The 27,111-nt window shown below is 41.2% G+C and overlaps 1 protein-coding gene and 1 pseudogene across 1 annotated transcript; one reads left to right on the top strand and one right to left on the bottom strand.

The window, feature by feature from the left end:
* Window positions 1–2,439: 2,439 nt before the first annotated feature.
* LOC136538636 (metal transporter Nramp6-like) lies at window positions 2,440–5,738 on the bottom strand (annotated as a pseudogene).
* An 8,412-nt stretch (window positions 5,739–14,150) lies between these two features.
* LOC136522817 (uncharacterized) lies at window positions 14,151–21,073 on the top strand. The gene is made up of 6 exons (XM_066516621.1): window positions 14,151–14,484; window positions 16,080–16,285; window positions 17,180–17,471; window positions 19,971–20,078; window positions 20,250–20,500; window positions 20,580–21,073. Exons 1-6 carry the CDS (start codon window positions 14,275–14,277, stop codon window positions 20,695–20,697), a joined length of 1,185 nt encoding a protein of 394 aa, XP_066372718.1. The 5' UTR covers window positions 14,151–14,274; the 3' UTR covers window positions 20,698–21,073.
* The last annotated feature ends 6,038 nt before the right edge of the window (window positions 21,074–27,111 follow it).

The following is a 27,111-nucleotide window of genomic DNA, read 5'->3' as shown; positions in this document are numbered from 1 at the left end:
GCATATGCAATGAGTTAGAGCATCTAGTGGCACTTTGATAACCGCATTCCGATACGAGTTTCACTCCTCTTAATAGTACGACTATCTATCCTAAATATGATCACACTCACTAAGTGTCTTGATCACTAAAACAAAATGGCTCCTATATTTTATACCTTTGCCTTGAGCCTTTTGTTTTTCTCTTTCTTCTTTTCCAAGTTCAAGCATTTGATCATCACCATGCTATTACCATTGTCATGATCTTCGTCATTGCTTCATCACTTGGAGTAGTGCTACCTATCTCATAATCATCTTGATAAACTAGGTTAGCACTTAGGATTTCATCAATTAACCAAAACCAAACTAGAGCTTTCACTCGGCGAGAAGCCCGATCTTCGTCTCGTGCGAGGCCTCAGTCTCCATGTCGCTTGAGGCCGGGTCGCCCGCAGCCCATCACCCCCCGCCTCGACCAACCCTCCAGACAACACGTCATGTCTCATTAATGCTTCAACCACTCTCGCAATCTCAGCCGGATGATGGCTCAACACCATAGAATGGCCGACGCGACCCGAGGTCGCATCAGCGCCATACCGGCCGGGACAGGGCACGGCGGGTATTACCGGCCACTATGTCCTAACACTGTGTCCATGATCAGTGCCATACCGGCTGGGATAGGGTATGGCGGGGATTACCAGCCACTGTGTCCTAACGATGTGCCCACGATCAGCCGCCGACTCGAGGCCTCAGCACTGTACACCAAGGTCTCGGCGATCTTGGGGTTCGCGCCTGCCGAGACCCCTCCACCGCGGTGCAGCCTCGGCACCGACCAAGCCTCGGCCTCGCACACAGTCCGTCCATAGTGGCTTGCACGTGCACCACCGCACCCACTCCGAGGCAGTCCCGGGGTTCCCACGACGCACAAAATCTGATGGGACGACCACGCCGCTCCAGTGCTCTAAGGACGGACCACTCCGACGACCACGCCGCCACAGGAACAGGCTACAGGGCCCGGACATGCCGCCTCTATGCACACGACGCCGTATAGTTAGCTCATGTACCGTCCTAGTCCTCCCTTCAGGCTATAAAAGGAGAGGACTTGGGCCGTTTTAGGGGGACGAAGAAGAACACCTTGTAACACACACACACACACATACGCACATCCCTGCCGCCTGAGAGCAACGTCTCAAGCGGCCCGCACAACACCCTGTCGAGACCTGGGACTAGCTCCCTCTCTCCTTTAGCTTGTAACCCCCTACTACGAGCACTTTGGTGCAAGGAATACAAGATCGACCTCTCAGACTGGACGTAGGGCCTCGATTGCCTGAACCAGTATAAACCTTGTGTCTCTTTGCATCACCATCCAGAATCGGGAGCACGCAGAATAAATTCACTGGTTGGTTGAGGACCCCCGGTCCGAAACACCGACAACATGGGTTTTAGTTCTTCTTTCAATGATTTCTTAAGGCGTTATCAAAAGCCAATGGTCCACAAGAATTCTGGAGCAAATGTAAAAAAAAGATATAGCTCTTTTAAGCAAAACTAATGCATCTACTCATGCAAGTATGTGCAACATTGCTAGAACAATAGTAAGAGTTCGGTTCAAATGTTCGAAACAAGCTAGCCAAATGAACCAACCAATATTATTGGATACAATGTCACAGCCATACATTTGAAAATCTTACTCTTTTGACCAACTCAGATTCAACTGAACATAATTTGAGCAAAACAAAACTAAATGAATTTCTTTCCACCCCATTCGAAATTTTGATTCCTTTTCAAAAGAAGAGAACATGGGGCCACTTAGGCTAGTGATGATGATGACATTCTACTGACTAAAGATTAAGACACAATTTCGTAGTTTTATATATCTATATCGAGCCTATTAAGTGTGTTTGCATTACTCCACTGGTCCTGACCGACAGAGAATGGGCATGTCCATCCAAATAAAGAATCGTTGGTGTTCTAGTCACATGAAAATTTTCACGGCATAAACTCGAATCTCATTGTACACCGACATCATGAGTACCAACAATCTAACTTTGATACTTAATATCTTGCTGTGTTTCTCTCACGATTTGTCATTTCCACGTACCACGAAATAAGAAGATATTGTTAGGAAATTTAGGTATAAACACAGAGGTTGTTCCTCTCCCATGACATTTTTTCAATAGTAGTTAGAGCTCTTTATATAAACCATACAACAGTCTTAATAATTCTTTGCAGCAACTGAAACTTTGTTCTCCTCTATACAATGGGCACTATATTTTTGTGATCTTCCTAAAAATGTCAATAAGCTACCATACAACAATATTGTTCATCCAATTTTCACTATATAGAACTCTTCTTGTGTAATGTTGTTGCGAGATAGTAGGGAAATTCCATGCCTCGAAAAATAAGATATAGTATGAACATAGAATAAGTCGCCACAGCCACACATAGAGCTGAGCTATACAACATGCCTCACATTTCTGAAGAGAAGAAGTCCAACAACATATAGCTATTGATTAGGATCGGCAAGGAAGCAACTGTCCAGGTTGCAACCTGCATCAAGATGCCGAGGTCAGTTGATAATGCTGTATAGTGAATTTGCAATTTGACGGAACTACAACAACTAAGACATTCAAATTCCCATCATTCAAGGATAAGATCAAATTCAGACTTCCTGAGCAATTAGAGCACACATTGAAAGATAATATGTCAGTCGTTTAACACATAAATAATATGTTTGTGTTTGTCTGTATTTGGTAGATAGGAATGTAACCTAGTATCACCATATGTAACTAGAGAGGTGTCTGCCTCCTGAGTCTCTATACTCTATTTATACTGTCTGAGAGGCTCAATGTAATACATCTGCATGCAATCTTTCTACTTACAGTTAGAATCTAAATGGATTCACCAAAGAGGCTCAACACAATACATCCACACATTGTATGTAATCTCGCTGCTTATAGTTAGAACCTAAATTATTTATACGGGAAGAAACCATACAGTGACAATATAACATTGAGTTAAGAAAACAATTTTTTTAAGAAACCAAGAAAATTTGACACCTTTACATGAGATGAGAAACTCTGAAATCACTAAATTGGGCTATCATTAAGAAAATGAACAACCCATTATATTTTTGGGTAATAGGACACTGATGATATATGCAAGCTATGCCTGCCAATGTTTGCAATAGAGCCGACGATATTTTAGCGCAACAATATCTACCACCTATTAATAATCATTGGTAATGTTGCAAAGGTATGTAAGCTTACACACATGTCCCAAACAAGTAGTATGATTATAAAGTAAAGCACATATCAGCATCATAATGCTCCTAGACGCTAGTTCTAGATGATAGGTATTTTTTTGAGAATGTGCCTTAGCATGAGTTAATTATTGATAATCTCTACAAACAGTATTTAAATGTGAAGTAAGAAACACACAAACTAGGTTTGTCATAAGGCGTAGTTTGGTAAGAAATTTGAGCTTGGTCTTGGAATGGTAAATGAGTGAGCTAGTGCACCAAAGCTCGTCAAGCCTCATGAGCTAAGATCAAGCAGTTTGGGAAGGGTTCAATTTAGTCAAACCAATATTAGCTTATCAAGTTTACATTATCAATAACCATTACTTACTTTCATTCTTGAACCTATCTTGTACACCCCCATGACTTCCTCCTTGGAAACCATTGAATTGACTGAGAACATCCAGCTCAAAGCCAGATTTGTTGAAGAATAAAGCAACGGTTATAGTTGGCACAATCGCGAAGCTTCTAGTGATCAATGCTCTGATCCATTTTTTCAACCGCCAATTCAGAAATCCACCCATTATAAATTGTCTAGTATAAGTTCCAATTATGGTACTACTAGTGCCAGCTGCTAACAATCCAACACCCCAGATATAAAGGATAGGGAAAAAGTCCCCCGAAACTTCTCTTGTAGATATTTTCCAGCATTCTCGAGACCGATATTATCTGCTTCCTTGGTACCATGAAATCCTTTTGCAAAAACTGTTATGACAAATAAATTTATCATGAGGGGCACTACCAATGCTAGGGTCGATTCAATGGAATAGTACCTCAACGCTTCACGAACTTTATATTCCTTGTCTAGGTCAATTTTTCTTGATTGCACAGGAGCATAATGGAGGAACACATTATGGGGTGTGATAACACCTCCAACAAGACCAACAGCTTGTTTTATTGATCTTGAGCTCAGTTTTGGAAATAGAATACCTATTGTACATAAATTACAATGTGATAAACTGAAGATAACATCACATCAAATGGCTATTATGTAGTAGAGTCACTTGTTGCACGGATGCCCACCACCACCACGGGTTTAAACCTCGGCCTAACCATCTCACTTTTGATTGTGAGCTCTTTTACAAATTTTGAATAAAAAAGGAGGTTAAGAAGAAATAGACACTCACCGATTAATAGATCTTTGCCACTAGGCTCGGTCTCTACAAACATCCATGCGAAGGAACATGCCATTGTTGTAATCAGAACCACAAATAGAGCTTCCAACTTTCTCACCCCATAGTTCTCCAAGGAAAGAAACATAAAGCTGATGAAAATAGTATTATGGTAAGTAGGGTGCAAGTACAACCCTCCAACCATCTAAGCACTAAATACGACAAAATCAGTGCTCACAAGTCATGATGTTAACAATAAACTTTGTAAGGTCGTATAAAAAACATAAGCTTTGTTTTACATGGCACTCTTATACTACTCATATTGTTGGAGACATATTGGAACAAGTGCACCATATGTCCATACTAGATAAAAACCCTTGTTCAGAGCACTATTGTATATGCTAAAAATTGGAGAGAGAAAAATATCATGCGCTTGTGTTGTTATAGCTCTTTATACGCAACGTAAATAGAATAACTAAACATAGTAAAGTTTGTTGATCGGTTCTTCTAGGTCACCATGTTAATACCATCAACATTTATTTATCTCACGTGCATCCAAGTGCTTTGTTGAACTATATGCAATAAATCACTAATAATCTACTAGCAGGCTAGACAAAAAATAGAATATCTATCACATTTTTTAATACTTTATATGATAAATATTGGAATATAATTGGCTATGTTCTTTCAAGACACATCTATGGGAACCCTAGGGTCAAATAGACAAATTTTACTACCCTTATGCTACACTCTATCTAAAAAAATTAAAAAGGCAAGAAGGTTATCTAGCCGATGACCACCGGTCTCCAAAAAACATTGTAGTGACAAGGCCTAAATACCCCAATCTAAAAAATAGCTTAAGATTTAGCATCAACATCACTCAACCATTCATCATATATGCGAAATGACTGTCGGGATTTAACAACATTCCATATACCAAGAAGAGGCAACCAAAGATGCCTACCAATCCAAAGTGGTAATGACAACGCCGGCCCAGAGCGGCAATAGGCCATGGTGGAGGATCTTGATGGCAATGGCACTTTCGATGACCTCCTGGATGTCGGCACTGACCAAGGCAACCTCAACCATCAACCAAAGCGCACGACGCGCCTAGTCCGGGTACTCATCACAACTTAACTCAGCAAGGTGCCTTCCCGTGGCCACCACGAGGCGCGCAGCGTGAAGCTGCATGAGTAGGCCCATGGTTGTGGCCCACAGGAGCACCCAGAGCAGTGTGCGGCCTGCCGTGGCACCGGCCTACAGGTCGCCCTCGATGTTTCCTGGGTCCATAGATGCAATGCTCATTAGGAAGCCAGGCCCGTGAATAGCCACAACTTGCTCCATGAGAAAGGTGGCATGTAGCCCCCCGAGGCATAGAATGATAGAAGGCACCCTCTTCATTGGCGTCGCCTTTGGGGTTGCCAGAGACGGAAACAATGACCTTCTCAGATGGCTCAAACGCACGCTCCTCACATCCTTCATTGTTGTCAGAGATGGTGGAGATGAACGACGATGGTCGGAGGAGGGCGCGGTGCTAGGCTTCATAGGCGGGCGGAGAGACACTCACAATAGGCTCTCTAGCGGCATCCGCATTGTGGTTGCCGGCCATCGAGAGGTAGGACTAGGTAGATACACAAATTAATGCTAGTGGGCCCACATGGTTTGTGTTGAAAACAACCTATGTTTGTTGCCGCGCATCTTAGGGACTCCTATATTTAGAGCCTATAGGACATGAGGCTATGGAAAACTAACATGAAGAACGCTAGAAATGAGACGACGCCGACTTAGAAAGGCAGTAGAGTAGCAAAACAACACTTACATAAGCAGCATAGAGAGGCTAATGCAGAAAAAAGCAAATCTATATTTTTTATTTACAATTAGGCCCTAACTTTCTAAACTAAGGGCATGCTTATTTTATACTTACATGCGTATTGATCATAGAATGAGAATTTGGAAACCATAGATTCTATTTTTAAAACCATTGACTCTTGAATCCTAATTGTTGATCACTGAAGCTATTTGGTATTCTACAATTTGACCATATACTAAGGAAAAATGAAACCCCATCATTCTTATAAGGGTGCTAGATGAAATGACCGACGACATGAGGTGAATAATGATAGTATTTAGCAATCTATAATACTAGAAGCATACCCCACACGTTGTTGCGAGAATTGCGGATTAGGGATTGCATGGTACGATGACGTGTTCAACAAAATGCTTACGTGTCTTGCTTACGTGGACATTACATTGTATGTGCTAGTAAATTTTAATTGTATGTGATAGTGCATTGCTTAGTTGGACAGCTTGCATGTTGAGATAAATAGTCAGTGGGGTTTTGCTTAGTGGATTTTAATGGTATATGATAGTGCATTGCCTAGTTGGACAGCTTGCATATTGAGATAAATAGCTAGTGGGGTTTTACTTTATAAGAGTATAGATAAGATAAGATAAGATCATCTATCTACAGACTACACTGATCAAATTGTGTTGCTAGTTGTATGAATTTATTCAAGTTGAGTTATGGAAAGGTTATCCTACTTGGCGTAGGGACCCATCATTTTGTTGTTGTTGTTTAAAGTCTAATAAATAGCAAGCGGTGCATCGTGAAATCATGTTGTTACATCCCCGTAAAGATTCATACAAATGGGTAAGATCTAGGGATGGTAACTAGGCGGATTTGGGTCGAGTGAAGGCTCTGCAGATTCAAACCCGAAACCCAAACTCAAATCCAAAACTGCCCTAACACCGATTCAGGTGAAAATCCACCCCACCATCAAACCTGGTGGATCCCAAAACCCAAAACCCACCACTATATGGCAGTACAATAAAAACAATAAGGAATTTTTGGAAACATATGCATACTATATATAACATATTCACATGTATAAACAAGAGTCAACAAATAACACACAATTCCATGACTCAACTTAGAACAAGCCTAATAACTTACATAAATAATCTATTAATTAAGGGCATGAGTTTTTATTCAAAATGATTTATTTTGGATCTCCATTGGGTCTCCGCAGGTGGAAACCAAAACCCAAAACCTAACCCAATAAGTTTCGGGTCCCTGAATCCGAAGAACGTGGGGGGAGGGGAATCACCCCGCACCCACAACCGATGGACCCGAAACTTGCGTGCCCCAACCCAAAACTGCCCACTGCCATCCCTAGTAAGAACAATGGCAAAAATAAGAGATGCGTATGATATTGTAACATGCAACATTTTAAATTGTCATAATTTAAAATATTTACCATTGAGTTCATCATATATTATTTATTCTTCTTCTTCGCTTGTTTGGAAAAGCTCTCGAGTAGGATAAATGATTATAAGTGGTTAAGAGACCTAATTTTGGTTTTGAATTGAGCTAAGAGCATGACAAGTGAAGGGGTACAAGGCCATTTGACTATGGAGTGTATTTGGCACACATTTAGTACTCCAAATTGAAGATCAACACCAAGCTCAAGACAAAAATGAAGTTTGAGTTCAAATGATGATCAAGATCGATTGGAAGAAAGAAAAGGACTCAAACAAGAAGAAAGAAAAAGACTCAAATAAGGAATCAAGGATCAAAATTGAAAACAGATTGAGTTCATCATACAAGATCGTCAATCAAATAAGTTATCATATTTCAATTGGTACCAATTGGTGGTCCTTTGGTGACCGACCGACTTCGCCCTAGTGCTCGAGTTGTTGTGCATGTGAGGCTATTAGGTGCCTGAGCTTCTGTACTCGTGACGCTAGTGAAATGGTGATCTAAAAGGACATTAGCGGTATCACATTGAAGAATAAAAAACTGATCAAGAGCAAGCAAGTTACCCCAAGAGAAAGCAAGCTTTGGAGAACAAAGAAAGTGATCATTTCTACAAATGGTATTACCGTCACAAGTGAGTATCATGACCAACAATAGTTCTCACAACATGTGGTATCTATCAAGAATCGTAGGCCAACCACAACAAGAAAAGAAGCACTTGATCATTAGTGGTGTTTACTTCATGCAGGTGAAGAATATATTTCAATATTGATGATTGGTCTTGACCAAGCTATTAATGGACTTTACATTGGTACTGGAGAAATGAAATTAGAGTCTACCTCTTCTTCAACATAACAAAGGTACCATTGTAATATGCATGATCATTTCATCCCTTATTAGGGTCATGCATAACAAATGAAAAGTTTAAATTCATGCTCTATTACTATAGCTTGAATTGATTGTTTGATCTAGTGGTATTATATGAATTTGTTAATGAGATAGTGAACCCAATGCAAGTATCTGATCTGTTTTGGATTGCAATGCATTCCTATACTCAAGAATTAAATATAAAAATAATTTAACCTAAGTTTGAACCTTCATCCATCCATTTCTTGTCACATTGATCATGCATATTTGAGGGTCTTCATCACTTCATATTTTGAGCATGTCAACCGTGAGCTTGTGACTGAATCAATTCACCTATAATTTCTAGCCATAGATTTCAAGTCAGGCCTTGTTTAGATCATCTCCAAATTCCAAGTTTTTTCACTCTTTCTCCATCACATCAATTTTTAGCCACTTGCATGGAGCATTAAATGTAGGTAAAAAAAATAACTAATTGCACAGTTTAGTTCGAAATCACGAGATGAATCTTTTGAGCTTAGTTGGTCCACAATTGGACAATATTTACCAAATAAGACGAAAGTGCTACTATTCATCGAGTTGAAATTTTTTACAATCTAAACATGGCCTCACTTACTTCTATTGATCCAACAATGATTTATCCTCCACAACGATATGGCTTTCATAGATTGACTAGTACCTTGACTAAGTGTAAGTACTCTTTTCTTCAACCTAGCTAGGGTGAAGATAGGAAGAAAATGGATAAATATCAAGAAAAAATTCAAAATTAAACGCGTTTAAAACCTTTTACGATAAAAAACATAAGACACAACCAGCACAAATCCATGGTATGAAATTGCATTCGATATTAATATATGTTGCATTCATGTTATCTCATATTTTTTGTTCCATACAACGTTTGTCAAGCACGTTTAGACATTGACTAGAATGTTTTTGAGAATTTTCTAGATTCTTTTGATATTTTATCATTTTCTTAGATTTGAGGTTATAGAGATATTTTCATGAGCACTAAATATTTTATTTAAATTCTTTATATCCAAATATGTCTCTATATTTTCTCAAAAATTTTAGTTGCTTAAATATTTTTTGCTTAAAAACCTTGAGAAGTAATTATCGGACTTTTTAACTAAAATATTAAAAACCAAAAACCACTTCAAACCAGGATAGAAAAGGTGATTTGAATGGTTTAAAGTTTGAGAATAAAAATTAGACTACAGCCTATTGGCAATAGCTCGGGTTAAGATTTTTACCGGTAAGGGTGTCCACAGCTGTCCTAACTACCGGCTAGCTCGGAGACTGCACGCTAAAAGCTAGCAATCCAAAGGACTATGTATTGAAGCTACTCCCTTCCTAAATAACTGTCATGTGCGCCGTTTAACTCGATTTATAAAAAATACGTGCAATATTTGCATCTCTAAATAAATTTATTAAAAACTAGATTTAAAGATCTTTCCAATGATACTAATTATGTACTAAAAATATTAATATTTTTTAATATATATTTAGTTAAATTATTTCTTAGAAAACAAAAATGATAGATATTTAGAGGCAGAGGTAATAACTATTTGAGATTTTTAATACTTCCATGCCAAGCCATACACACAGAGAAAATAGTCTGTTGTCTCGTGTTGTGTGCGAGATAGGTGACGAGAGAATCGCAGGCTCAATCTTCTATGCATGTTCTCTTTTCTCCCCGTAAGATACATGCTGATGTGTATACTCAAACAGCAAGGTGAGTCAGCCTTGCTGAGGCGCGACCCGTTGCGCTGCAGGCGAGCGTGCATGTGCGTGACCAGACCCACTTCCCTCCCCGCTAGCCCTGCATGCGACCAGACCCACTCTCCTCCCCACTACCCGCTCGACCGGACCCACTCCCCTCGCCGCTCCTTTCTATTTTCAAGTGGCCGTCGATGAACCATGCAAATGTCGCTTTCCATGTGACGTCAGCCAGAAGCAAATTTTGAACGGTGTGTCTATTTTCAATTTAAGTGCAGGGTGTAGTTTACGTGAGGAGACGAACAAAACTAGACCGCACAACTTACATATGCTTCGTAGAATTTTATTCCTGTAGCAATTTATATGTAAATATGTGCTAGTAGATTTATTAAGGAGTTGCTACCGTGGAATACTAAAGTTGTTACTGCAAAATATACTAAAGTTGTTACATAACCCTGTTCGTTAATGCTAAAATTTGACTTATGCTGATACTTATGCTAAAATATTGCGAGAGAAAAATACTATTCCATGACTGAAAAATAGTTCTGAATAAGCTCAAGCGAACAGAACCGTAATATGCACATCGGTTTTTATAGAATAATAAAGTAAAATTGTTACATAGTATTGAATAACCTGCCAACTGGGTAGGGAGTATCATACAACCCAATGTAGGAGCCGGAAAACCGGACTAGCTAGCCACTCCAAGGTATTTATTACGAAAACAAGAGTAGCGGTCAAAAAAAAGACAAGCTACAACTTGAGGTACAAATTATTAGGACAGATATAGCGTAAGCTGCCAATTGGAGAGGCACGTTATTATACAACCCATTGCAAAAGTGGCACTTCCCATAAAATTTCTCAGCAACAAACTTATACAGTTCATCAATAACTTGATTGATAAAGACAAAAATAAATAAATAAATAAAAATACCAACATGAAAATTGAAGGAAAAGACAACTATTCTTTAAAATACACGACAACTTTCTCGTTGATAACTCATTTAACTAAAACTAAAAGAAACATTTTTACAAGAAAATGAAAGATATTGAAGAACAACTAATAAATAGGATTTAGGAAGACACTCAGCCTCAAAGAGAAAAATGAAACTCATAACTCATTAAACTGAAAGGGTGACTGAAAAAATAAAACTCATAACTCAATAAACCGAAACTAAAAAACAATGAAACAAAAAAGACACTAAAAGGAACACAGAAACTGAAAAAATGGAACTCATAACTCATTAAACTGAAAGGGTGACTGAAAAAAAATAAAACTCATAACTCATTAAACTGAAACTAAAACAAAAAAAATGAACAAACCGAAAAATTGAAAAGCATGAAATATTGAAGAACAACTAATATGAACGATTTAGGAAGGCATTCGAAACGAAAACGGAAAGGGTGACTGAAAATTGAAAATCATGACACATTGAACTGAAACTAAAAAAACAATTTTACAAAAAAAGAAAATTTTAAAAACGGGAAATATTGAAGAACAACTCATATGCAAACTATTACAAACTTGTTGAAAACTGAAATTGAAATTGACAAATAGAAACTAAAAACTAAAGTAGACACAATGAAAAACAAAAAACTAAAACATAAAACTGAAATTGAAATTGACGGCCAAAAAATTGTACTGAAATAGACAAATAGAAACTAAAAACTAAGGTAGACATAATAAAAAATAAAAAACCGAAACTGAAATTGACAACCAGATAATTGAACTACAATTGACAAATAAAAACTGAAAACAAATTGAACCACTGAGTCTCATAACTCATAGAACTGAAACTAAAAGAAAAATTAATACTAAAAATGAAAATAAACAAAAAAAAAACTTGATTGAACAAAAACGTCATGCTAGGGCCTGTTGGTATGCTGCTGTGTAGAAACAACGAATGGGCAGGCGAGTAGACCTGCTGAGCTACAGCCGCAAAAATTACAGCAAATTTTACTAATGAACTGCAAGAGATGCAGAACAAATTGATTTATACTCAACAGAACAATCAAAAAAGCCAAGATACCTGATGCAATCAATCTAAAACTGAACTCTGAATTTTTTCTGTTACCCACAGGCATACATCAAAAAGCTAGAATATCAAAGCAGTGAGGAATTATACCATGTATCAAATATTCACCAATGCAGAATAAATTGATTACCTTACTATTCATCTAAATAAACAAGCTATTGATGCATCGATGACACCTGCCGGACTGGATTTAATTTGCTACTGTCATTGTTTGCCTGAAAGAAGAAGCAAGTTATGTGCTACGCTGCTGCAGATTAGAGACAATACTACAGCTCGAATTGATGCACTTGCACTGAAGAAGAAGCCTGAGCAAGCTGCCGGTACTACTAGATATGAAACACAACGACTGCAGAAAACCAAGGAACAAATGAGCAAGGTGTGACTGCTGCTGTTGTAAATAGCCAAACTGCAGAACAGAAAAATATTAACAATAGCACACCTAACTATGTGTTTAGCTAAATTGCGCACATCAATTGCAATAGGTGGTGTGTAAACAATTTTGACATAGCAGGTTAACTGACTAACATACATATAAGTGTCATATATGAACACTTATCAGTTGCCACCCCTTCATGTAATGCTATCATCAATAGTGGAAACCTAGTGGAATGTAATGTCAATAGCATCTGAGTATCATGCCGCAGCAAAATAACTGAAATAAATTTCATTTTAAGAAACTTGCCACAGACAGATAATCTAAATTGCTAAAAAAAAATTGGGGTACACTCTATATACTATTCTAAAAACAGGAACATTGCAGAATCATCATCAATAACAACAAGGATAACCAAAATCGTAAACCTTAGATGACAGGACCAAAACTTAACAACATAAAAATGGTTCACAGGAACAACTGAAATATGATTTGAGGTGAATTCACATCGACCGCAACAGAGGAACAGACCACAACGACAGGAGAAGCAGCGACAAGCAGGCTGCAGAAGGGTGAGCTAAGCATAACGGGAACGGTGGCGGAGAAGAAGCCAGCACCTATCTCAGCACCAAAGGGATGATATTTGACGGGCTGCAGAAGGGTGAACCGAGCACATCGGAAACAATCGCGGAGAAGATGACAGTACCTATCTGGGCACCAATGGAGTGGTATTCGATGGCAGACAAACTGAGAGCTGCGGCCTCTGCAGTGGGATCGGCCGACTGCGGGACCGAAAGCGACGGCGGAACGATGGCGACTACGGGACCAAGAGCGGCGGACCAAAAGCGGTGATGGGAGCGAGAGCAGCCGCCGCCACAACGGGATTGGGCGACGGCCGCGGCCGAGCCAAACGGCGGAGCAACTAGGCTTCTTGAACTACGAGTGAGACACCGCTCCGTCCGCCCCGACAGCAGCTTCCTCGCTCATCTCGGACATCGGCTTCCGGAGCTTCGGCGGAGGCGTGCGAACGAAGACGACGAAGAAACCCAGATTGGGGCTCGGGGCCTATGGAGGCGAAGGCCACTACTGGGCCGGCCCGTCTCGCAGGTGTGTCGCGCCGTGGACATTGCCGGCAGATGTTATTGGGCCGTACCTCGCTGTTTGGGCGGCATACAGCAGCAGGCCCATAACTGCACCCACGCGTTCCAATGGCGGACAGCGGAGCGCGCTCACGTGGACGAGCCACAGACGTAGGTGTCATCCATCACCTGTTCGCTCGCGTGGCTTATATGCTGTTTTATCGTGAGAGGACGGATACGATCAAGGTGCATGCAATTCCACCCCGCCCCCACGTCAACCCACCCGGGTCCAACCGCGGCCGTCCACGAGTTCCCCGCCGGGCCCGCCCCGTCAGCGACCCAATCTCCCCGCGAGTATCCGGGCGCGGCTTGGCTACCACGGCCGCGTGGCTCACAAGCCGACAAGCGGACGCGGGGCGAAGCGCACCGAGGGAGACCGAGCGAGACAGCCAGCCAGCGGGGCAGCTGAGGCCTGAGGGAGAAGCCTATCTTCTATCACCACCACCTCGGGGCCCCGAGGCAGGAATCGCCCCGCCCGCGCCCCCCATCCGTCCGCCTTCGGCGAGGGCCCACATGCCTACCGCCTACAGCCTCCGCGCGCCGCCCTCCGCCGCGCAGCAGCGCCTCAGGCTGCCCCTACCGCCGCCGCCGCCGCCGCTGCCGTTTTCCCTGGCGGGTGGAGGGGCCGCCCGCCGGAGGAGGCTTGTCGGGGTGGCGGCCGCGTCCGCGTCGCCCTTCGACGAGCTGCACGCACGGGGGAGGCCCGTACATGGACACTCCAAGGTGAGCCTTCGCCTATCTCGGGGACATCGCCAGAAACGACCAGCCTCTCTTTTTTTCCCCAAATTGAATAGTATAGTTGGTGGTAGTATCGATCGAATACTACTGCATGATTAGCATCCATGGATTTCGTTGGCCCCGATTTTGAGGTTTCTATGCTGGAAAGCCGCTACCCGTAATCATTTCCTGTTTGAAATTTGATGTCTCATGAAATTCCGGGCCTTTGGGACTTGGGTCATGAATAACATCTGCGTTCCAGCAAACGGTTCATATTGTGATGACTACCTCCTGTGATAGATCATCGCTCACAGCTCACCTTCGTCTGTTAATTGAATAGAATACTTGCAAATAAGGTGGCAACATTACTGCCAAGTAGTCTAATACACGAGGTGCTTAGAAGCGGCTATTTGTTAGCTGCGTTCACTGTCCATCAAGAGAAATAAGAATTCGACACGCCTGCAATTATAGTTATCATCAAGGTTTAGTTTGTGTACATAAAGTTGTGGTTTGTGCCACTCAGAAGGGGGAGGGGGTTCTGTTACTTCTGTAAGAGTGTACACTGTGAAGCAATGGAGATTTAGCTGCAACTGCATGGGCTTAACTTTAGGCTTGGTAAATTGTCAGCAACCATGGTCCTTTAGACATATGTTAGTTGTATGATGCCTGCCTGGATCATGAGGCTGATGACAAATTTTTGTTTTAAGCTCCATTTTCACCTTCTTTCTGCGGTCAAGGTTGTGGTTTAGGAAAGAATGGTTGCTTGACTAACAGCCTACTGTCATAGGGGTCATATAGCATTGCGAAAATAAACAAAATGTTTTGTGAGCCCCATGTGACACGAGGAACCATGGCGCTTAAGCATTCAGTGCTCCACCACTGTTTTTGTTTATTGCTAGGTCGAAACATTACATACTGCTAACTATCTTAGCAGTAACGTTGGTACTACTACTGGCTAATACTGAGCTAAGTGCTCCTTAACATAGCAAACTCTTTTTTTTGTAATTTGTACTCACTGAGCTAAATTTTGGATTGAAGACTTATGACCTTGAACTTTAATACCAAAGTTCTTTTGGATAGCTCAGGATGATTTGTCCATATTGAGCTGAGTCATTCTCAGCATTGCGGCGTACTATGTTTCTGTAGGACATTTGCTTCTGTATATCAGTTCACAATGTATTTGTCAGATGGAGCAACCTGTGAGGCTGTGACCTGTCATCTATTCTAGCTAAATGTAGCAGCCGTTGTTATGACCAGTAATATTTTTTCTAAGTAATTTTGAAATACTGTTTGCCCATGGATCATTTCTTAATGAAATTGTGGGATTCTTTGGGGATGATTTTTTACTGATTAGCAGCTATTTGTCTTGTAGGGATTTTGCATGCAATACATTCTGACTAAATGATTTTGAGGTTTATAGACACTTGCTAGGGGTGACAATAATACATATGTTCAGAAATAATATTATATAAAGTGCCTCTAAACTTCCTTGATATAACTACTATATGGACATTCATTACTTTTTCATCTATTAAAAGACACTTGGACATTGTTTTGGTCATGCTGTAAAGTTGTCTTATGATGTGTTTGGTTCTCTGTAGAAATCCATGCTCTGGAACTTGATCCAGGATATAGAGCCCCTGGACCTAAGTGTCATTCAGAAAGATGTTGCTCCTGAAACGGTTGATGCAATGAAGAGGACTATTTCTGGCATGTTGGGTCTGCTTCCATCTGATCAGTTCCGCGTCGTTGTAGAAGCCCTTTGGAATCCCTTCTTCAAGTTATTGGTATCTTCAATTATGACTGGGTATGCTTTGTAGTTCATAGTTTTTTCTATGATGGTGATTATGAAGAGTATTTCTGAGACTTGGTTGCATAATTAGGCACATGCTTGTTTGAACTGTTGTTGAATTTGGAATTCTGAGTCAACATCCGTTACCTTTCAACGTGTATCAGTCAATTAAATGACATGTGAAACTGATGGCAACTCTTGCAGTCTTGCTATTTATTAGTTCAGCAGGACAGCATGTGGACCTAGAAATGATGAAAATTTTTTGTTGTATGCCTTTCTGACATGTTTTGTATGAGAAAGAGGCCTGTCATTATCAGATGATTAAAATATGGTAACCTTCTAGTGATGTTTAGTAGTTTCCATGGTAGTGACATTTCTTCTGCTTGTACCACTTCTTGGTGGTTGCTGGTTCTTTCGCTTCTTTTAGGTCAAGTAGAGAGTTGGAGCATATTCTGCTGTCTGGAGTCAAGTCATTCTGCTTGTGTGGCTTCCCTTTTCCATAAGAGTTTGCTGTGGTATGGTTTAAATATGTTGATCTGGCTAGTTTTCCTAGGCTAATAGTCACATCACAAAGTTAGCTGTGCTTGATAGCTGCTTCTGAATTAACTGTTAGTTTTTTTTCCACTTTTCCAAAACAAAGAAATGAAAATTCCTGCTCAATAGTTTAGTTAATTCTTAATATTAGCTCTAATAAACTCTGTCCGAGATCCTGTCTTATTAAACAATATGAACCTACTTCCTATTCCCATGTGATAACTCTTATTATATTATTTTCTGTAATAGCTACAGCTATGTAATTTATTAATTGAAAAGCTGAGATAACAAGAAGCAATGCCTTGTTTCATGGAAATACAGTTTGCATGTATACATTGTACGAAACTCAGATCTCTACTTTGTTTTTGTGTCCAGGTATACTCTGCGAAATGCTGAATACAGGCTTTCTTTTGAAAGAAATCTAGAACTGTCTGAAGAAGTTGCAGAATGCCCAAAAAGTGATGTCACTGAAGATAATCATCATAACATCAATTTGGGTAGACCTGTCACTATTTTTAGATTATCAGAAGACGACATGCCCCAGGACCCTGGAAAAACTGATGAAGAATCATCATATGAAAATATGGGAGAAGAGCTCGGTGACTTAACACCACGGACAGAAGAGTACATTATTCAGATGCAATCTCATTTGGATGCCATGAAAAAGGTAACTACAGTCTGTTGCTTTATTAGCCAAACCATTTCATTTACTACTATGATTCATTATTTGGCATTATATCTACTGCAGTCATGCATTTATTAGTTCATAAATATGGGTGATGCATATATATACCTAAGAGGAAGATCAGAAATAACATGGGAGTTATACACAGGCTAGAGATAATATTTCTGTAATTCAGTTGAACTTACCCACTATATGTTTGTAGTTTGTACTTCTATCTGAACTTGTGAACGTCAGCTTTACGAGATTTATGGAACACATCGATAGGTTGTTGAGAATATTTGCATACCGTACATACAATTTTGTTTTCTGTGCCATCATTCATGTCACTTGTTCTTGCAAATATGCTGTAATGCTTACGGAAGTCATAGTTTATTGATTGTATTTAACGAATCCATAGTGCTATTTGATGAAAGCCGGACAGGAGTGAATCAGAAACTAGAGTTATGGCGGGAGACTTTGGAGTCTAAAGGTTTTAGACTCAGTAGAACTAAAACTGATTATATGAGATGTGACTTCGGCACTACTACTCGGGAGGAGGAAGATATTAGTTTGGAAGGTCAAGTAGTGCCTAGGAAGGATACCTTTCGATATTTAGGATCAATGCTACAGAGAGACGGGGATATTGATGAAGATGTTAGCCATAGAATCAAAGCAGGGTGGATAAAGTGGCGCCAAGCATCTGGTGTCCTATGTGACAAAAGGATACCACAGAAGCTAAAAGTCAAGTTTTATAGGACGGCGATTAAACATGCTATGTTGTATGGTGCAGAATGTTGGCCTACGAAAAGACGACATGTTCAACAGATAAGTGTCGCGGAAATGCGTATGTTGTGTTGGATTTGCGGTCATACAAGAAGGGATCGAGTTCGGAACGATGGTATACGTGATAGATTAGGGGTAGCACCAATTGAAGAAAAGCTTGTCCAACACCGGTTGAGATAGTTTGGACATGTCCAACGGAGACCTCCAGAGGCACCGGTGCATAGTGGAATCCTAAGCCAGGACAGTAACGTGAAGAGAGGCAGAGGAAGACCGAAGTTGACTTGGGTAGAGGCAATAAAAAGAGACTTGAAAGGATGGAATATACCCAAAGACTTAGCCTTAGATAGGAGTGCTTGGAAAACAGCTATTCACGTGCCTGGACCTTGATTGTTTCTGTTGGGTTTCAACTCTAGCTTACCCCAACTTGTTTGGGACTTAAAGGCTTTGTTGTTGTTGTTGTTGTTGTTGTTGTTAGCGAATCCATAGCTTGCTCCCAGCAAAATAAGCAATGTAGATTATTTCTCTTTCGGTCATGAGATGATATGGTAGAATTTTATTTGATCGATCAACACATGCTACTAGAGAAGCCAAGCTCAAAGAGCCATAGCTCGTCTTGAGCTCAGCACCAGTTTTGGTTGATTCAAACACAAGTTTGAGCTGAACTGAAGCAAGCCTAGGTTGGTGTTCAAGCTTTGTGCGCTCAAGATCAGCTCTGTCAACACTGGAGCTCAACTCAAGCATGGGTAGGACATGTATCTTGTTACTCTTGTACAGTTGCACATCGTAAATGGGAACAAAAGCCCAAGCGGGGCACAAGTAAGCTCAGTGTGCAAGCTTGGTACCATAGATTGGGTTAGTCTTTGGCAAACCGCTCAATCTTCGCAGCTTTCTTGCAGGCCCAAGCTTCCCTCAATGAACAAATTGAGCGAGGGCAAGGGTCAAGCCAAGCTGGAATATCTTGTTGAGCTAGACAATATTTTCCAGCTGAACAAAAATATGAAAAAAAATCATGTCATCTTAGTTCACCTGTTGAAAACGTATCATTTATGGTCAACCAGGTTTCATTTGGGATCTATTCAGTTGGATATCGCTGATTCGATCTGTGCGTCTGTTCTCTCCAATAGATTGAATAGGACTATGCATACGGATGGTCATGGTTATTAATATGGCATTGGTTTGGATCTAATCCAGTGATATAGAATACATATAGGCTTTCCCGCAAACAAAGAGACCAAGACTATAACATTACTTAACCAATTTTACATGTCCAAAATGAACCAACAAATGGTTTACCATAATTATCAGCTTCAAGTCACATACTGGAAGCTACCATATATTTATGATTTGTCTGATTTCAAATTTGCAAGACAAGGGTACAAAGAAATATCTCCGATGTGGCAATATCCAAATAACCATGATCTAATAGTTTGTACATATCTTTTGAGATCCCTGAACCAATGGTTTCTGAAGGACACCTACCATATCTGACTCATAAAGAATGAACTCCAGTTTCTAATCCGACAAGTACCAAGGCAGACGTTTAAACGCACTCTGGGCTGAACAATTAATTGTGGATGAGAAAAAAAATCTAAACCAATTGCACCTCTATATTTTGTGTAGTTGGACCTGTAAAAAAGGATTTATCATTTTGAATCTCACAACCTGTATTGTGTCATATATTCAAACTTGCCAGGCTTATTGCTTTTGTTGACATTGCAGGAGCTACATGATCTCAGGAGAAAGAATTCTGCCCTACAGATGCAACAGTTTGTTGGGGAGGAAAAAAATGACTTGCTGGACTATTTGAGGTCACTAACACCAGAGAAGGTATGTTCTAAATGGAGATCTTATGGCTCATGAGAAGGGTCTTTTTTTTCGTTACATTTCATCTTCTTAATGAATCAATTATGACCAAATAGTCTTAACACAAATCTCAAGTGCAAAACATAATTCGAAGTTCTCTCCTGCTCGGTTGCCTAACGTAGCTGCTTTGAACAGGTTGCTGAACTATCAGAGTCTACATGTCCCGGCGTGCAAGAAGCAATTCATTCTGTGGTTCATGGTCTGCTTGCCACTCTTTCTCTCAAGATACACTCGAAGGCCCCTCCACTGCTAGATAACACTTCTGGGGGTGTCCTAAACCTTGGGGGTGAGGATGATGACCGTGCAGAACTTGTTGAGAATGCTTCCCTCCCATTTCAGCCCCTAATATCTGTTCCCCGTGATTATCTTGCACGTTTGCTGTTCTGGTAATGTGAAGCTGACTTAATAGGCATTCTTTGTTCTTATACCATGTAGCAACTTACCACCTATTTTTCTATTGTTAAGGTGCATGCTGCTGGGTCACTACATCCGGGGTCTGGAGTACCGGTTAGAGCTTGCTCAGCTTCTGCGAATATCCAGCGACGTGGGTTCTTTCTCTGGTGGTGGTGATCATGTTGTTTGAGGCTACTACGTTTACTGATATTCCTCACCTGGAAGAATGGAAAGACCTGGCCAAGAAATGGGCCAAATGGCAGAGCCGCAGAGGCGGCCGTTACACTGCGCCCCCTGTCAAAAGGATGCCCTAATACAGGGGGCACTGCTGAGCTATATAGTTGTTGTAGTTCCTGTAAATTCGGAAAACAGTCACTCGGGTGTAAAGCTAGTGTTACATATGCACGGTGGTTCGTTGGTGTTTATCTCGTGGTAGCATGATAGGCATCCTTGTATTCTAGTTGTAATGTATCTGGTGGTTGTGATTGTTGTTCAATGTCCATTTAGTTCTTGTGTCTCTTCTTGGTTCGAATAAAGCCTAACTTCTCATTTTTTGGAGGTCACAAGTTCATACTTTCATTGGAATTGTATTTAGATTAGTAACATGGCCCCTTTAGGCCTTGTTTAGATTGTAAGTTTTTTCATTCTCTCTCCATCACATCAAATCTTTGGACACATGTATGGAGTATTAAATGTAGATAAAAAAAATAACTAATTACACAGTTTGATTGTAAATTACGAGACGAATCTTTTAAGTCTAGTTAGGCCATGATTGGACAGTAATTATCAAATACAAACGAAAGTGCTACAGTGCTAAATACTGATTTCTAACCTCAATCTAAACAAGGCCTTAGTGAAATGAAAGTTGCAACTAGTTCGGATAAGGAAATGGCTCGTACTTTCTCTGATCAAATATGGAGCCTATTTAGGCCCCCCCTCTGGTTCACGGGTGAAGCGTAGGAATCAGTTCTTATAGATTTGCTGACGTCATATGGTGTTTGGAATGGAGGAAAGCACAGTGTTGATTTCAGAGGAAAGCATTCGTTCACTTACGAGAACGTAAGAAATAAAACATCCTGATAGAGCTCATGTTTTGGGAAGTTCGAGGTAAATGACCAACCCGACCAGTTGAAATGTACTGCACTGTGCAAAAGTTGGCCAATGATTTGCACAAATTACTATACTGTGGAAAGAGAAAAGTGCTACGGATTGATGTTTTCTGTGCTGTCAAATCGCATCTCACTACAGTATTCCAGACGAAGGGGGTGTTTGTTCCATGGACTATTTTTTAGTCCCTGTCACATCGGATGTTTGGACACTAATTTGGAATATTAAATATATTTTAATTACAAAACTAATTACATAGATGGAGACTAATTTGCGAGACGAATCTATTAAGCCTAATTAGTGCATGATTTGACAATGTGGTGCTACAGTAAATATACTCTAATGATGAATTAATTAGGCTTAATAGATTCGTCTCGTAAATTAGTCTCCATCTGTGTAATTAGTTTTGTAATTTGAATATATTTAGTACTCTAAATTAGTGTCCAAACATCTGATGTGACAGGGACTAAAAATTAGTCCCTGAAACCGAACACCCTCGAAAGTTTCCTCTGTTCCAAACGACCGTGACGCTTCCTTTCCTGCGTGTTTTTCCTTGGAAAAACCAACGCCCACCCCTATCTCAAAGTCTCCCTTTCTCTTTTCGGGATTGCCCTATCTCAAAGTCTCCCTTTCTCTTTTCGGGATTGGGAGCAGATCTGAAAAAGATAAGAAATTCCGCGATGTTCAATAATTTTTTTAGGAGGTCCTACACTTCACCGATCAGAGGCCTTATTAGGTATATAATGCCATGTTTGTTTTCCTCGTGCAAAAGTTTAGTCCTGTCACATCGAATATTTAGACATATGCATGGAGTATTAAATGTAGACTAATTACGAAACTAAATGTACAGATTGAGACTAATTTACGAGACGGATTTTTAAGCCTAATCAGCCTATGATTTGATAATATAGTGCTACAGCAAATATATGCTAATGACGAATTAATTAGGCTTAATAAATTCGTCTCGCGGATTACGGAGGACTTCTGTAATCACTGTCCGAACACTCGATGTGACACCTTATGTGACACCCCTAAACTTTAGCCTCTGGATTTAAACACCTAGTCTGTTAGGCTTGTACTAAGTCAAAATAGGTCTATTTTTATATAAAAATAAATTGATTCATGTGAAATTCTTATATGATTTTTGTGAAATTCTAACGCTCTAAAGAGGCTCTAACGTGACTTGAGAACTCATACAAATCAGAACAAAGACAGATTTAAAAAGGTTGTACTTGCAACTGTTGATCCGGACAACAATTCTATCATAGGGAAATATGTGATGGACTGAAAGCCTGCTCCTGCTGCACAGACGTTGGGTGCTGATGAGCCTGCAGCTGGTTGTAGGATCCACCGGCCTGGTGGTCTTCAGCTTAGGGGTGCTCCGGCGCCAGCACCTATGGGGACGGCAGATAGAGATAGCACTCTCCTGAGGTCTGAGGATAAGCAAACGGCTTGCGCCCGCCAATGGTGCCGGGGTGGTTTTGTCGTGTGCCACAGGCACTCAGCAAAGCCCACAAAACGCTCGGTAAATAGCATACGACATCTACAGTGCCAGCAAACGTCTCTTTGCCAAGTGTTTTCTATCGGGCACTCGACAAATACTTTGCCGAGAACTGAAACCGACGTTCGGCGAAAAAAAGTAACGCGATGGCACGGAGACGGTCAAGGCGCGTTTGCCGAGTGTCCTGGACCTGACACTCGGCAAACCTGCCTTCTTTGTCGAGTGTTAAATCCCGAGCACTCGGCAAACCTATCTTCTTTGCCGAGTGTCAAATACTGGACACTCAGCAAAGACTGGCCCAGAATATACAAATGTTGGCTTCTTTGCCGAGTGTCACAGCGCAGACACTCGGCAAAGAAACCATTTTAGTCCCAGAATACACAGAAATTTGCCACGTGTCCGCTTTGCCGAGTGTTTTTACCCCGGCACTTGGCAAAAGGCCTCTTTGCCGAGTGTAACACTCGACAAAGCGACCATATATTCCCTATTTTTATTGTTTGGTCACGTATAACGTACCCCACTCAAATAAACATTACAGGCATCACACATAGTTCACAATAAGCATCAGGCAGTTCATATAGATATATCGACAACATATAAATGTAAATAAACTTCAGAATCACTAGTAGGTTTATTCACAACCACAAATAGTCATAAGTAGTCACATGTAATCCACAAATACAAATGCAAATATATCACAAGTAGCCACTTAGGTCACGGGTTCCACTTCGACCACGCTGGGTCATGAGGCTCATTCGATGTCGCCGATTGATTCTGCACAAAGAAGAAGAGATTGTATGTGTGAGACAAGATTGAACAACATGTATGGTCTCTCTGTTGCCTAACTAGTATAACCCTTACAACTATCAGCAATATCTTCTCAGTTGCATTGTGCTCTAGTATGATTGCTTAAGTACTAGTTGGTAACAAACATATAGCATTAGTCACTAAGTTTCTAGTGTCTAGGCATCTTTGTAAGATTGATTCTACATAAACTAGAAACAGTGATTATAAGGTTGTAAAGTGACTCACAGTGCCTGAAACGGTATTTGGAGCAGGTTGAGGAGGAGAGACTGGCATCAGTGGAGGAGGTTGACCGATTGCAGCGTAAACACCCCTCATATATTCAAACATCTGCAGCCGCTCTGCCTCCACCCTCTGCCGCTCTGCCACCATATTCGCCTCTAGCTCCTCTCGGCGTCTCGTTTCTTGTTCTAGCTGAGCCTACAATATTTCATCCCAATGTTACAATGCAATGCAAAAAGTATGTAAAAATCAATGAACGATGAATAAAATAGAAATAACCTAGAGTGCGTTCATCTGGAACTGTGTAGAGTCTAGCCGTGGGTGTATCGTCGGGCTAGAACTCGTGCTCCGTGCTCGAATCTACGAGAGAGTGGGAATACTGGCCATGTCGATTGTGCCTTCGCCAATCCAGAATCGATCATGCTTCTTGCCTCCTCCTGCCCTCATGACCACTTCTCCATCAAGGTCATGGGCGCTCGGATCGTACAATGGGCTATGGATCGCCCTTGCCATCGATGTGTATCATCGAGGCGGCTATGGACGGACTCGTTGCTGTACGTCGAGGACGGGTCCTCTGAGTTGTAGGTGACATCGGTCGTCGCCTTGCCCTTGTGGGCCAAAGCATATGCCATGAGCTAGGAGCAAGGCTCGCCACCATGTGTCGCCGACTGCAAAAAAAACAATATGATTAGAAATTATGCAGAGTCGAGCGTTAGAATAAAGAAATGAATTCGTGTACCCATCTAGCCATGTATTCTGAGAGGTTGAGGTTGCCTTGATGGTGTGGTGCACCTGGCATCAACAAATGCTGCTCCCAGCAAGCGTTGTGATTCTCCTCCCACGCGGGGTCGCACCACCTGTCCACCATCCGAACCTAGCACCGTAGATCGTAGGCGCACCACCACGGAGGCACCTACGTCATCAAGTATATGACATATAAGAAGATGAAATTAAGCGTAATTAATCTCAGAAAAATAAGTATTAATATTCTATATTTACCTTTAGGTATTGTTTCGAGGTCAGCCTCATGGTTCTTGCCGCACTTTTAGGGAGCCTCACTCTAAGAATTTCTGTGTGGTATTGGATCACAGCCTGGATGCACGCCCCGTAGTGCATGTCCTTGACAAGTTTCTTGGCGGCTTTGTCAGCCATAGCATCCGCCTTGGCCTCATATCCCTCCTCGCATCTAAAGAAATGCTGCATATAGACGCGATGTATCCAGTCATTATTTCAAAAATGTCCAATCAATGCGATGTATTGAGCAATGTAGTGCGAGAAAGACTTACCCAAAGCTCGGCCTTGACACGTTGTGCCTTGTCAGCGAATACCCTACCATCCTGATCAGGGGCGTCGGGGATGATGGCATAGTGGGCCCACGTGTAGGCCGACTCAATAGTTCCACCGAACTGCACCAAGCCAGGGAACCTTTCCTTGATCAAAAGACCAAGGATGCCGTTCACATGGCATGCGTGATCACCCCCACTGACCTTCCTCCAACCCCTACCCAAGTGATTAAGATAAATTATTAGTTTCTATTGTAATTTCAAACATATCAAACGAAAAAATTAGTGATAACATCTAAAGTTACTTACTTGTCTCCATCAGGTCGAATCAGCGGGCGACTATCAAGAGGTATCGGTCGCCTCAGGAGGGTTGAGGGACCTCGCAACCACACACGCGATGAAGTAGAGGAAGAGGTACCCCCTGGCTCCTCCTCCACCCCTACCTCCTCCTCCACCTATACCTCCTCCTCCTCCTGTACCTCCTCCTCCTTAGAGGATGAGTGAGAAGAAGGTAACTCAGACGGTGACGAAGGTACAGGCAACGGTGGCCTCGTCTTGCCTCCACCCTTCCCTCAACCCCTAGGTCTACCCCGAGGTCTCTTCCCAGACCCCTCAGCTACATCGAACCCTTTACGCGTCGCTGTCGCTTTTGAGTAAAGCGACGTTATCCTCTTCATACCACCCACCATTGTTCAATCACCCGCAATTAAAAAGAGTAAACCAATTAGCACAGATAATACATCAAAATAGATGCAAAATAAATAAAACATACTTAGAAAATAACATGGTATGACAAATGATAAATCAATTAGCACGGATCATACATGTATTAGAAATATTCATTAGGATCGGGATTAGCTGGATCATAAGTCTCATCATCACTATCACGTATGTCGATATAATCATCCCCGTGCTCTAAAGGAGGAATGTCGTCATCACCGTCATTGCTTAGATGTAATCATTGAAGTAATTCTAAGTCCTTCACATTTTGAACCTCATCTCTGGCGTCCTCGTCAGCACCACTTTCATTGTCTACTTCCATACCCTGAGCTTTGGTTAAGTCTATCTCAAAACTCCCTTCGAGCCCATCTTTTTGAAAGAACTCTTCATCATATGTGTTGGGGTCTATGTTGTAATCTTGATTGTTTGTGACAGGTAGTTTACCGTGTGGCGATACCTTGTACACAACATACCAACCCTTAAGACGGTCTACAGTTTGGCATGGGTAGGAGAGATAATTAACTTGCGTGTTGAGCCACAATATAAACATCGTCTCCTGGTAAGACGGATGATTGTCGAATTTCGACTAGCCCAAGATTAGGGGTCCATCTCACTACTTCAGGATCAAACCAATGGCATTTGAATATAACGGGATTAAGAGGTTTGCAACTATGAAATATGAGTTCGTATATTTCTTCAATTCTTCCGTAATACTCAACCCCATCTAAGCCTTGCATAAAAACTCCGGTGTTTGTGGTTCTTCGATTGGGCTGACTCTGCTCGTGGCTTGTTGTGTGAAAGCGATATCCATTCATGTCATAATCGGTAAATGACCTAACCCTATAGGCACAACCATCGGCATCTTGTCTCAACTCGGCACTCATAGATGCATCGGTTTGTCCCTACAAGTTCAAGTAGGGTAGTTCGTTATATTAGTCGCACGTATGAGCAACTTGTAATGTCAAAC

Source organism: Miscanthus floridulus, chromosome 2 (assembly GCF_019320115.1).
Source record: "Miscanthus floridulus cultivar M001 chromosome 2, ASM1932011v1, whole genome shotgun sequence".
NCBI classification, from domain to species: Eukaryota; Viridiplantae; Streptophyta; class Magnoliopsida; order Poales; family Poaceae; genus Miscanthus; species Miscanthus floridulus.
This window is presented reverse-complemented; position numbering and strand designations above follow the sequence as displayed.